The 14,408-nt window shown below is 33.3% G+C and overlaps 2 protein-coding genes across 4 annotated transcripts in view; one reads left to right on the forward strand and one right to left on the reverse strand.

The window, feature by feature from the left end:
- LOC115234292 (G-protein coupled receptor moody) overlaps window positions 1–9,007 on the forward strand; it is a 15,304-nt gene extending 6,297 nt beyond the window's left edge. Inside the window, exons 1-6 of one of the 3 annotated variants that reach the window (XM_029805258.1) lie at window positions 7–1,083; window positions 1,974–2,224; window positions 3,577–3,815; window positions 4,001–4,310; window positions 4,619–5,514; window positions 8,982–9,007. In XM_029805258.1, coding sequence (XP_029661118.1) covers window positions 1,050–1,083; window positions 1,974–2,224; window positions 3,577–3,815; window positions 4,001–4,310; window positions 4,619–5,491 — 1,707 coding nt within the window. In that variant the 5' untranslated portion in view covers window positions 7–1,049 and the 3' untranslated portion in view covers window positions 5,492–5,514; window positions 8,982–9,007. Of the gene's footprint in view, window positions 1–6; window positions 1,084–1,973; window positions 2,225–3,576; window positions 3,816–4,000; window positions 4,311–4,618; window positions 6,237–8,981 lie in introns of those variants that run through there. The other 2 variants (XM_029805259.1, XM_029805261.1) reach the window with 2 other exon arrangements.
- Window positions 6,231–13,147, reverse strand: LOC115234293 (sensory neuron membrane protein 1-like). Its single transcript, XM_029805262.1, has 9 exons — window positions 13,089–13,147; window positions 11,413–11,526; window positions 10,082–10,239; window positions 9,593–9,792; window positions 9,002–9,204; window positions 8,162–8,417; window positions 7,583–7,794; window positions 7,197–7,423; window positions 6,231–6,981 (listed from the first exon to the last, which is right to left on the reverse strand). Exons 2-9 carry the CDS (start codon window positions 11,515–11,517, stop codon window positions 6,768–6,770), a joined length of 1,575 nt encoding a protein of 524 aa, XP_029661122.1. The 5' UTR covers window positions 11,518–11,526; window positions 13,089–13,147; the 3' UTR covers window positions 6,231–6,767.
- Window positions 13,148–14,408: the final 1,261 nt, after the last annotated feature.

The raw sequence follows: 14,408 nt of genomic DNA on the forward strand, positions 1-14,408 counted from the left end.
TTCCCCTTGCACTGAGTGACTACTACTAACAAAATGCAATTATTTTTAAAAAGGATGTAGGGACACACGCGAGCGTAGCAGTTTCCAGGGGACGGTATGCTCCGATCAGGCACGTAGGTGCTTTATCTAGTAGACCGTAAGTGCCATATCGACGATGGGGACGACATGGGGCTGAATGGCCCCGTTTAATATTTTCGCTATCGCGTTGCCGGGAGCGACGTGCTATAAATTGTTTATAATAGAGTTGATAATTGATGCCCTCATTCGGTACTTATTTGATTTTGTGAAACGTGATTAATATTTCTCATAATATATGTCAAATCTCGAAAAGAAATGGTTCCTAGTCTACGATAATATCTTTTACTTATTGTTAGATAAATGTTCAGTATTTTTAATTTAAATTGATTGGAAACATAATATAGGAATAAAAATTCTCGAAAATTTTTGGAGTTTATTAAGTGTACTTATTAAAACGATGTACATTTAATAATTAATACAAGAATTAATAGAAGCAGATAACGAGATTAGAGACACCGGCGCCACAAAGGTGATCTTCTTCCAATTCGACGCAATTGAATCGATCTGCAAGAAGAAACTCCCCTGATATCGTGAGGGAGGAGTCGAATTTGGCGCAGACGCGGCTTCGGCGAAAAGCATACTCTTGTGTACACGAATCTTGCTAATAATTCCGCCAGTACATTCGCGAAGTTTGCCAGACGCGTTTCATTCTGTTTCATCGCACTCCAACAATTTTATTCTGTGCCTTTACTGCAGATTTTGAAAAATAAATTTGAATAATTATTATCATAAGAATGCATCTTTGTTAAATTTTCCCGAGTTTGTTGCACTGCCAATATAAAAAAAATTGCAATAAAGTGATTGCAGGTAAAGTTTATAGAATTATTCAGAAGAGGAAGGTAGTGACTCTGCAATGCCAAGACCAAGATGAGAGTCGACAAGAAGAAGGACCCAAAGGCACGACTAACGTTATACCAATGTCAAAGACAACGAGAAGAAGTTTTGAAGCACTATTTCATTAATTGCCATCGATGAATCAAAAATTTACTTCTCATTTTTGTAAACGTAAGTGCAGCTTACTTAAAAAAAAAAACAAACAAAGAAAAACTTAGAATTTTTATTCCAAGACGATAATTCTCCCTTACTTAAAAAGAAATATGTTAAGAAATACTCTTGAATTATATTCGTGATATTTTTATGACAATTTGATATATATTCGCAAATTTTAATATACATACAATATATACTGGCCTAATTTGCCTACAAATGCTAATCTGTTGCTCGGCGACGATTCGCTGAAGATTATACCAGCTGACCATCGATGATCCGCGAGACTATGGATTCGAAACATAGAAACGCCTGAAAGTTTATGCTCGGATGAAAGAGTTTATCGTCTCGGCTGGCGAAAATAGATCTCTCAGTTCCTCTCTTCGATGCTCGGTTCGTCGTCGGAAGAAAAAAAGAGATGATGGATCCAACAGGCTTATACGCGCAAATGACGTAGATCGTTTGCGCGTAAAATTCGCGCCTCCGGGATGGCAAAATGCATGTGTCAGCTGTTAAACGGGCTTTGCAAAAGAGAAATTGAGAGAGAAAACATAAATAAAATAAAATAAATGCATTTGCGCATATATCTTTAAATCATCTATCAAATCTTTTCAAAAATAAAGATGTGTAATTAAATAAACAATTCGCGTGACTTGATTTTTACGAAAGGAACAAAAGCGCTTAATTATACTACAACGATAATTCTTGATTATACTTATAATGAAAAGATATCATCTCCCAGATTTTTTTTTTTTTTTTGCAGAGTCTACATACGATAGATAAAATAAAAACCTATATGAAACATCTCGGTATTATATTATTATCGAAATTATTATTTTACAAATTGCGAAATGTGAATTGTCATGATTCTATCTATCTACGGCCCTGACGACTACTGGCATTCACAGACGTACTCGGCGAGAGTTCGGCTTTCTTTCAGATGCTAGAGTATTGGTGGATGGCGAACAACGAAACTGGACGCAATGGTAGCGACGACGTGGCGATCGAAGAGGTGCTGCAGAATCCAGGATTAGTGATCCTCTTTGTCGGCTATCCACGGTGGCTATTGTACTTCGCTGCCACCTGTTGTATTATCTTCATGCTAATCGGCATCCCGGGAAATCTCATTACGGTGATCGCATTATTTCGCACCAAAAAGGTCTGTAATTATAGCTATAGTATTCTAACACCATGTGATAATAATTAATAGGATAATGTTAAAAAAAGGAAATAAAAAAAAATTATTTAAAAGCAATTCAAACTGAAAGTTGATTGATTAGTCAATATAATTTTAAAATGATTTCGATGTTGGTATCAAGATGATTTTGATAAAAAGATAATGATATAAATTAATAGAAAATAGATAATCCGAAATGCCTGTCTATATCAAACACATAATAATAGAAAATTTAATAGAAAATCTGTAAAAATTATTTCGCGTTACCCATGATTTTCGTGACTTACACGGAAAGGGACTTAGTATACCACAATGAATTCGTGTTGTACTCAAGACGTACACCAGTTATTTGAGTTTCCGGTACTGCTTACGCACAGAAATCTTAAAAGCCATCCGAGTGATTTACCTCGAGTCTCATTATACCTCTTTCGTTCTACGAAACGTTAATCTCAGCAACAATGAGTAAGGAAGTTAAATTGGACAGAATATTTCTCAATTGAAAGTGCTTGGTTCATAATTTTTTTAAGAGATAAATTCTATTATTTATCTTATTTTATATATTTTGTATGTTGCATTATAGTATAATTTTTAAATTCTATATAATAATTAAATCACAGTCGCTCAAAGTTAATATTCTAGAAAATGTTTCTTGTAAGTATATAAATAGAGCTATATACTCTTTTTCTCTCTCTCTCTCTCTCTCTCTCTCTCTCTCTTTCGTAATAATACTAAATAAATTTTAAGTATTGCTTTTATTATTCCGGAAAATTATTTCGGATTATAAGAAAGATTTATTTCATTATGTAATAAAATGCAATGTTTGTTTCTGGCGAATAATCGAAGATGTGACACAAACCGATGAACGCAGGTCGCCGGCACGATTCTATAACAAACGAGTCCTCTTGATAAAGTCAACCACCAATGAGTTAAATTTGGAATATATTACGCGGAACTGTGTGCATACACAATCGTGTGTTTGCATGAAAGTTCACGTACTTCGATATAATCGACTAGCTAGAATTAAATCAGGAAATTTCCATCAATTTTATCGTGTTTGCTCCATGAAATTTGGAAGAGTTTATTCGGCAAGCTATGCAAATTAATTTTCACATCTACAAACTTTCTCATCCATATTATTTGTATATCAATAAATCGACACGTTAATCATAATCGATAATCAGATAATTTTAAATGCGGTTTGTAAATACATTTTGAACACGATTAATAGATCTGCTAAACGGTTTATACTTGAGTATGCGTGGAACTAAATGTATAATTTTATTATTCTATAATTCTTCATATAATTATTTTGCAATACTTTAATTTTGTTGCAGCTAAAGAACGCCACCGCGGTTTTCATCATGAATCTCTCGATATCAGATTTGATGTTCTGCTGCTTTAATCTACCGCTCGCAACTTCCACATTCTGGCACAGTTCATGGTTGTACGGACCACTTCTCTGTCGATTGTTTCCGCTCTTGAGATACGGCCTCGTTGCAGTCAGCCTCTTCAGCGTTCTCGCAATCACGATCAATCGCTACATCATGATCGGCCATCCCGGTCTCTACCCTACGTAAGTGTGATCTCTTTCCTCTCTCGCTGCATAGATAAAATTTAATTTTTTATAATTATTTTAAACATTAATTTAAAACACTATATTTAAATTATTATTGCATAAAAGTTGATAAAATAAATAAATGGAGTTAAAAACATGTTATTAAATTTTTTAATTTTTTAATGGTCAAATATCATTTTTAGATTGTATAAAACGAGATATTTGATACCAATGGTCTTGACAATATGGATCGTCGCTTTTGGTCTGCTGATTGTCACATGGTTCGAGAAATTCGGACGTTTTGGTTTGGATCCTGTTATCGGATCCTGCTCGATCCTGCCGGATATAAACGGGCGGAGTCCAAAGGAATTTCTCTTCTTTCTCGCATTTCTAATACCCTGCCTCGCTATTATCGTTTGCTACGCTAGGATTTTCTATATCGTTCGTGAAACTGCTTCAAAGAGCAGGGGCAGAGATAAGACCAATGTGGAACCTACGGAAACCAGCCATGATGTAAGATCTAATTATTGATGTGAAAAGATTTAGTGTTAATACAAAAGAATTAATTAAATATATATATTAAAAACAAAAACATTAGAGAAATTGATTATTAGTGAAACATTAGTCAAAACACACATTTTTGAATATTGAAATTAAAATTAAATTATTGAATTTAAAAAATTAAATTAATTTAGCTTTACTTTTTTAATTTTTTTGTTCTAAACTGTAAAAATTTTATTTAATTTATTAAAATATAGTTGTGTCTTATACATCATACCGACGCTTGAATCTCGTTTTTGATCACAATCATTATTTTACAGCAACAGTCCATGAAGAACCAGGAGCAAGAGCTGTCTGTTCTTTGCGACCCCTCCTTATCGATGCGAGCAATTTTTCTCAATCCAGACGAAGAAATGGACCTCGAGCCATCGACATCTGTTAACGAAGATTCTTCCTGCTCTAAGCAGTCGATCCACGATCGACAAAAAACAGATTGCACGCCTAAATCGCATGTAGACAATCCAACGACGGTTATCAGCCTCGATCCAAACTTTAACAGCGACTACAACGCTCTTCACGTTGGCGCATCGGAGGACGTATCGTTCGTGGATGATTGCGAGAAATCGGATCTCACGGAAATGAAACTGTTTCTGAATAGAAATCAGAACGAATTGCAGCGAAAGTCGTTGAGAAACTCTTGCGGACGGCTGGAGAGACTGACCAGCCGAGCATCCTTCATCGTGGAATCGTCGCTGGCGCGACTCGCCAGCGGCGATCGTTCGGATCTACCGGAAATCCTCGTGGATTCGAGATCGGACTCGCCCGCAAAGAAGACATTTCGCAGGGAGTCAAAGTTCAAGAGCGTTGGCAGGATCCGCAACGGCGAACTCGTCGTCACACCCAGGATGTCCGCCAAGGATCGGAAGCTGCTGCAAATGATCCTTGTGATATTCGTGTCGTTCCTGGTTTGCTACCTACCGATCACCGTCACAAAGCTCTTTCCTGGCGCAATCGACTGGCGGGGTCTCAACATTGCTGGCTACATACTCATCTATTTGACAACCTGCATCAATCCCGTCATCTACGTCGTGATGAGTTCCGAGTACAGAAGCGCGTATAAATATGTCTTGCTGTGTAAGGGTGAGCAGATGGCGAGCAAGAGGAGACTGCCGGGTTTGCTGATGCTCAGTTGAACTCGTAAATTATATAAGTAACGGTAAACATAATAGATAAATAATGTGTATAATTTATGTTTGTTATATTATCTGTATGGTCAAAACACTTAGAAAACTCAGATTGTTGGCGTTCATCAATGTTTCTCTTCTCGTAATCATGAAGTATTATAATATCATCTTCGAGGATAGCTAATCGCTCTTTCAAATAGTTAAAATTATCAACTTATTATTAACACAAAGAATATAGATTTCTAACGTAGTTAAATCAATAAAAATAATTTTATTGATTTTGACATACAAATTAAATATAAAGTAGTAAGGATATAATTTATAATTAAATATAAAGTAGTAAAGAATTTATTTCATTGATGGCGTTTCTCTCTTCTCGCCATTTCTATTCGCTTTGCGTGTAGTTAGATGACAGTGATTATTATTAATATTTTTGCACCGGATATCTACTAACTAAAAAATGTAATTATATCTAAATGATTTCTTTACATTAAAAATGTTTATAATTTCTTGTATATCTCCTGTCAGCGGTACTAAGCCTTCTAATTTTTGCAGATTTTTATTGAACCGTAATATAGTATTAAATTATTGTTAAAAACCAAAATTTATAAATTACGTTTAAAAATTTTAATATTGCATATTTTATACAAATTTCTTAATATATTAAATAAAATTGACGTTTTTCTTTAGCAAGAACCGCGAATCATAGGTTAAGAACCGTTGATTTTTTTTGTATTATACATATAAGTGCATCTCTCACTAAAATATTTATATAGATATTTATAGATATTTAATATTTTATAGATATTTAATATTTTTTTACAACGAGGTAGTTAAATAATTAATTTCAGATATGTTATACATATAAGAAATGAGCCTATCTATACGATCCCTTTATCCATATACTTGAGTTTGATTTTCTTTAAGAAAAAATTACCTGTTATTATTTATCCATTATTTGATAAAGTGCTAAATGCAATTAATTTTAGAATAATATGCTTTCCATAATAGTTTCAGCCTTTTTCATTACATCATCAAAATCTAACGCTGCAATATTTAATGTCTTATTATTTTAATGAGAAGATTTAATTTTCTATTTTTTTCTCCCTATATCAGCTCTAATAGCTTTTTATCAATCGTCTCTTACCGTCTTTGAAAAAACCTATTCAATTTTATATATACGTATACATATAGTACATTTTTAATAATTCTACTTAAAAAAATATTTAGAGCTGAAGGGATTTTCTCGATGTTAATACTGATATTAGCCTCTCGCTAATAGTGTTCAATTTTTGTCGATATTAGCTGGCACCGTCGCCGCATGTATCGTACTGATGTTCATAGTAGGTGGCCAGCTCTTTTCCGCACTACTGCTATTGTTCTTGGGTGTGACCTTCGTGATTTCTAACTTGCCACTATTTTCGCGATTCTTGTAGTACAATCCACCGGCTGCGGCGCACATGCCTATTCCGCCAAGTACCATCAGCCATTTCAGAAAACTGCAAATCAAAATTTTAAGTTAGTATTTGATTTATTACATTGATAAATTCAGAAAAAAATTAAGAAAAGTTAAAAAATAATTACTATTTTCATATTTGTAATAATTATGCTGCGTTGATAAAGTTAAATAGATCACAAGCCACATTTAACTAAGCAAGAGCGCATTAGTTATCCATCAAATATAATTTTTCAAGAAACATTGCCGTAAACTCACTTGACAACTGCCGTCGCCTTGAACACCACCTTGACCTTGTTAACGAACTCGTCGTCGAGCAGTATTCCTTCTTCCACCCAAAATAGCGGCAGCAATGCTTCCGGGAAGTTCTTCATCAATTTAAATTTCGGAATCGGTTGTATGAACATGTTGAACTGCAATCGCTTATGCGCGCGTATCGGCGTAGCTGTCATCGGTTCGAAATCCATGTCCATTTCATGATCCTCCTGTCAATGGAAATTTAATAGGATTTAATCAACGACGATTCTACATTTTTCATATTTATCTATTTATGTAATGTTTCTTTTAACGATATATTTGCATTTTCTTTTTACATTTATGATTATGATTGATATTTACATATTCTTAACTATTGTCGATTGTACCTGATTCGGATGCAAGCCATCCACCAAATCCAACCAATTTTTCTCGCAATCGTAAAAGTGCGGAGGCGATCCGATGATAGGTGCACCTACACACTTCGTCATGTCATAGAGATTTCTCGTCAGGCAAGTGTCCGGTGTTGGGCAAAAACATTTTTCCATAGGATTCTTGCTCATATCTCCCAGATCTGCCGTGTAATGAAGAGTATTGACACCTACAAATTCAGAAATGCTATCAAGCGTGATAAGAAAAAAGTCGAATGATGATAAGAATGTATATTTGTTTCTGTTACTTTACTAATATTTTTTCCGCTTTTCAAGGAAAAAAAAAACTATAATAATAATAATACTAACGTTATAAAAAATTTATGAAAAATTGTTAAAAAGGCAATGAAATTATTTTTATTATGAAATTGTATTTATCTTGTTACTATAGTAATTTTATGTCTCAAAAGCTATAAACTTAATTCTAACTTTAGTGACACATGGGATTTTCAATTTACATTCAATATAATTTTTTGTACTCGTTCGACGAGATAATTTTTCTTTCTTTTTACTTGATGGTGCAAAAGGTTTACATACCTTTGACTTTGCTGTGATAACGATAATGCGCGCTGATACTTCGACAGATCTCATATCCGAACGAGACGATGTCGTCGTCTGGCCCGAATAGAGGTGGAAAGATCGTGGAATCGGTACCGTTGAAAGCATTGCAGTGATCCTCCGGCCAAATATCTAATGCAGGCTTACCATCCCATTCCAGAACGCGACCGACGTCCTTGAAATTTTTAACACCGCGCAGAACCTTCATACGCTGCGGTAAAGCGGTCCCGTTTTTCTAATAAAATTATTCAGTTAATTATTCAGTTAGTAATTAGTCATCAATACAACACGTGGTCAATTTTTATGATTTTCTCGTATTTTTCGCGTATGCATTTTTCGTAAGCGTAATATCTAATTACAATCTTACTTCTATTCAGAGTTGCGGCCAGATAATGACAGTTATTATTCCCATACGTGACTCGCTTCTTTTTCAACATACTATTAGACTGATAATTTATATTTAGTCATCAAGAAATGCCTCCAGGAAATCAAAAATAGCAAAAGAGTTGTATTAAAACAATAAGCAATAATAATATCCCACATATCTATCCGCACATATAAAGTATTATAGAACATGTATACATGTAAAAAATATATACCTACACAAAAAATATAACCGGATATTTCAAAAATAAATTATTTAAATCAATTGACACATGAGAAATTCTAATTAATTTGATTAAAAATAATTGTGACAAAAGAAAATGAATAAATATCTTTTTTTAAAGAAGACTCCTCTCGAATATGATTAAAATTTTAAATATAATTTCTATATCAACTAATCAAAGATTTTTTTTAGGATTGAGAGAAATCACTTACCCCGCCGAAGAGGGAGAACTTGTAACGATCTTCCCCGTCTGGCACCAGATCCTTCGCTTCCGTCTTCAATACGTTGCACACCGCCGAACCAGCGAAGTCCTTCACCGTGCAATCGACTGGCAGACCATTGAAAAGTATGTCCTTGGCTTTGGCTTTCACGAATAACGAAGCTGGCTTGTGGAAGATGCTGTCGACCGCTTTGCCTATGTTATTCAACACATTAATGAACGTTGTTAACGAATTCAATTAATTGATCGAATTGGATCGAGCCCAACAATTGTGTAACAATTTCTTTTCTCGCACTTCATCGGAACTAAAACCCTCTCTATTTTCATCAAAATCAAACTTAATCGTATATGAACCGCGAATAAGACAGCGATCAAGACGATAGAAATATAAGTGCACACTCTTGACAAAGTTACATATATGCATTATATAGAGACGTATCTTTCTCATGTCCCACTTTGAACCATCCGGCGTGCATTGTTATAGTCCGAGCCGACCGACCTACGCGATACGCGATACGCGGCCGATACGTAACTGCAATCAATACACGACATTGAAAAGAAATAATGATATGTATATACGTACCAACAACCGGCATCGCGGCAGGCTTATCTTTCAGAGTCATCATCGCCATGCTCAAAATCATGAGATGCGGAAACACCATGTCCTCTTCGCCCGTCAATCCGTTGCTCTTCTTGGGATTGAAGAACCACGTGGACTTCATGCTGTACTCGACGCTATCCTCGTCTTCCCGATCGATGAGGTCGAACTTCACCTTGTACTCGCTAAAATGGATATCCGAGTTTTTGAACATTTTGAAAAATAGATAGATTTATACAAAGATCAAAGATAAAAAAGATTCAATTATTACGAATCAAATTAAAATTTAAACCGATCGCAATAAGATTGAATATATAAAAAAAGAGATCGGAAAAGAAGAGCGTATAGAAATTGTTCGATAATTTTTAATAAGGGCAAATTAAATGACAGATTAATTTTTGACTTGCGCATTTATACGTATCCGTGATTGATTACAAGTTTTTAAATAATATTATGATCGTATAAGCGACTCACTCGTAAAAGAACGGTCCGACTTCTTGCACTATTGGCTTTTGACCCTGTGCAATTTCATCAGGGTTAGTTATGTTGAACATATAGATCTTAAAGTCCAGTGGCAGCGGGAAATTCGACCACATTTCGCGTATCTCGCTTCCTGGTTTCAGCGCGATAGCCTACGAACATTAAATCTCGTTAGTTTCATAATTACAAAGAAATAAAAATGAAATGGAATAAATGATTATGATGCTTCCATAGTTTAAGTAACTAAAAATTTTCATAATCTTGTAGCATAATTTTTATTTTTATTTTAATATACATATATGATTCAAGATTTTTTTTAAATAAAGCTATTTTACTGTCCGTAATTCGATAATCGATGTACAGATTTAGCGACATTAAATTTGAAATTTCGCAATTAAAAAAAAACCTATGTCCACGAAAATTGCGCAAATTATAGTCTTAACGTAACAGACACGAATATTTATGTCTATTAAATTTATGCTGTGGAAATCAAGTAAATATACGTGTAATATAAGTATAATATATGTGTAAATATAAGTATATTTGCTAGCTGTGATGATCGTGTGACCATCTTTGAAAATGTTTTCTTGTAAATACAATAAAAGAAATCATCACAATTTACCATTTTCGGGTCGGAGACTAGAATATGTAATTAAACACTGGAAGAATATGCTAGAGCAATAGCTACTGACAGCAGGGTTCAAGGATTTTGCGCTGTACACTTTCGCGGAATGACTTGATCATTTCAATATTCAGTAAAGTCGTAACAATTTCGATCAGGCTATAAAAATTTTTTTTAGATAAAACAAGTATACCAAGTATGAATACGACAACAATAAATTCAATAGATTACATTAAAGTTTGTTAAAATTATATATATTATATCGTGTGTAAATATTCATTTCAAAACTAGAGAATACTAAAATATGTTGACATATACCACAAAATATATTAATCCAAGAAAATAATCAAAGAAGATATTACATATAAAAGCAAGATATGTAAAAGAATGAACAATCTTTAGTGATATGTAATACTATAAAAACTTATTTTTATAGGAAAAAGTTAGAGTCTACGAAAATATTTTTTGATACATTCCTGAGTTAATTACACGAGTTACGCAAGAATAAAATTGTTGAATAAATGAAGATCAGATATTTTTCAACTACGCTAAAGATATTTTTAAAAAGCACTGAGAAGTGCTTTATTATTGTAATGGTATACACTATTTGACGCTTAATGAGCTGATATATCGAATGAGTAGTACTAATGCAAAATTAATTGTGGTAAATTGTATAAATGTGATAAATTTGTAATTTGTTTACCTTTTTGATCTGCGATCTAATTAACGAGGGAAATCCACACCATGTTATAATGCCGAAAACAAACATAACTCCACCGCCGATTGCAAGTTTCTTTATAGACACCATTTTAACACTCTGTGAATGTGGAAATATCGAGTAATATTTAAGCATAAACGCACGATCGAATTTAGATAGATATTTTGAACGAATAAGCAATTTAAATAATCGTAATTTATTCAAAATTAAAGCTACAAACTAAATCTCTGTTGTTATAATAATGACATATTATCGTATATCTGTCGGAAATTAATATCAATCAATCACGACCTATCGCGTTATTTAACTACGAATGTAATAACAATATTTTATAAAATACCAATCAAAACCAATTGTCAATAATTTAGTTTCAACCTAAAAAATAATCGCGCTCATAATTTAATTTTCTCTGAATTCCATTCTTGCGGATTGACGAGAGTCGAAAGTCATTTCTGCAACATTAAATCAACATTAATACGATTGAAACCTTATTATATGCTTCAAGAACACGAAGCACTTTGCTCAAGACTTTGCCGAAAAACGGAAACACATATAGCAAATGAAAACGCCTCATAACATCGTATATCCTCCGAAGGGTGCGAACGGTGACATCAAGCGTACGTTTCTTGGAAACCATGAATCTCTGATTTTGTGTACTCTGGTCGATTTCACATTAATTTTAATCTAAAATTAGCACCCTTTTCTTACTGCACTGATAAAAGAAAAATTTAAGGTCGTTCGTCTCGTGTATAATTTTTAAAATTGATTTCTTTACAAAAAATTCTGTCTATGTATGTATGTGTATAAAATCAAATGCAATATATATTATAATACGTGAATAAATTATTGTTAATTATATTAATGATAATATATCATTAAATATAACATTAAAAAAATGTAATTTACAAAAAATATAATTTCCACAAAAAATATTATTAAATTTAGTTGAAGAATAAAAAATAGAATATTATAGAAAAAAAAAAAATAAAATAAGATACGAAACACTAGAGAAATTTTTGCGAAAGTTAAAACTTTATTGATATCGATAGTGAGAAAATATCAAGTTATGGTCTGAAAATGATAAAACTGACACTATCAGAGAAATAAATTAAAGAGTAATTTTTTACACTTTTTGAGTTTAAATATAATTATGATAAAAATCAAGAGAGAGATGCTTGAGAAAAATTCGTTCTATGCGATCTGAATCGTCTTCGTCTCTTCTGTTGAGTCTATTTTTATGTTCGTAGTCCAAATAAGTGAATTAAACACAATCTTTTTTCTTCAATATCCGTATTCAGCATACATTTCAGTATTTAATATCATCATCGGTATTCAGCTTTAGTATAATTATTTGATTTCTCGTATAATCTCTTTCGTCGATTTTTCGCAAAAAATATTGTTTCGCGCAAAATTTATTTTTGTCTCGTCGTTTGATCCATAAAAAGAAACAGTCAACGTATGTGCAAAAATAAAAATTCCGATTGCTCAAATCCTTAATCACTCCTTTCCTTTCCACAGATTACTCTCGTTCGTTTATCCACGGTTAAAATTCCATAGGTAGAGATATCTCTATTGCCAGAACCACGTAAGGAAACGAGTTCACGGATCGCGACGCGAGATGCGAAAGCCTCGACCTTCCCCGTGTGGTACCGTCTTCGCACCTGTTCGGTCTCCTGGCCAATTTCTTCACGCCACCCTCGTCGTCGACGTCGCCGTTGATCGTGCGCGGCTTGTCGCGAACGAACTGTCTGGGCGATAATGACGGCGACGTCTTACAACAGGCCGGCGTCGGCGTACTCCTGCCTGCTCCCCGGCCCCATTGCAAACTTCTTAGCTTTCCTTACTTAAACGACGCGGCATCTCGAGCACAGCGGGATACAACTTTATTCTACTTCGTACGCGATGCGATCGAAGGCGTGGAATTTACTCGCTGACTCGCAAAGTCGTGCGTGATTCAGTCATGCTAGAGACCCTCCAATGAAAGTCACGAAATAACACTCTAACTAAACTGTCCGATGCATGCACAAACAGCTATATGATGACTCTCAATTCTCTTCTTCTAGGCAGTTTATTTGGAGAAAAAGACGGAATAATGCACTATCATATTCTATAAGAATGAGATAAAATTAAAAACTAATCTCGCGAAGATACATTGGTTTTATTTTAATTTTCACATTTTTAATGTAATATATGTTCACATTATGTATCTCTTTCCAAAATCTTTTACAAAGAGATGTTAGAATCTAAGATTTATCTCAGAGCAAGCTACTATATACTGAAATAATTAGAATAATAATATTAATTAGAAAAATTAATTATGCAAGATTAATTAGAACAAAAAATGCATTATTTCGTAACTTTCGTTGAAGGATTTTTAAATTACGTAAGCTTTTTTCTCGTGCAATTCTTATGGCTATAGACAGATTATCTAAAACAGTCTTAAAATTATGTCAAGATCATAAAAACTGCAATTATTGAAATTTTTCCTATTTTTATTTAATTTTGTTAAATATATAGCTCTTTGTGGTAAATATACCACGCGTGTTACTTGGAAATATATATAATTTGCAATAATATGGCATCTTAATAATAGCTATGCTATAAGTGCAATCTATGTATATAGATGATCTTATTAGAATTTAATGGTTTAATAAAATAATTTATATTTAATACTAATGTTAATTACTTCTCGATCGATTAGACATTGCACTTTTTACGAAGTCTACATAAGCATACTAACAAGCAATGGTTGTAATTACTAGCAATTACTATTAATAATTACTAGATACAATTATAGCCATTCATCTGTTGATACATATGTTATAAGCGTCGATAATTTTGTGCTACTGATGTAACCTAGAAAAAATTGATCAATCGAGAAATAACAACAATTAAGATTAAAAAATATAATATTATTCTAAAGTCTAATATATCACTCATTGTTAGTAATAATATTTCAAGAGAGAGAAGAGAAATAATAT

This window comes from Formica exsecta, unplaced genomic scaffold (genome assembly GCF_003651465.1).
Source record: "Formica exsecta isolate Colony F162 unplaced genomic scaffold, ASM365146v1 scaffold2, whole genome shotgun sequence".
NCBI lineage: Eukaryota > Metazoa > Arthropoda > Insecta > Hymenoptera > Formicidae > Formica > Formica exsecta.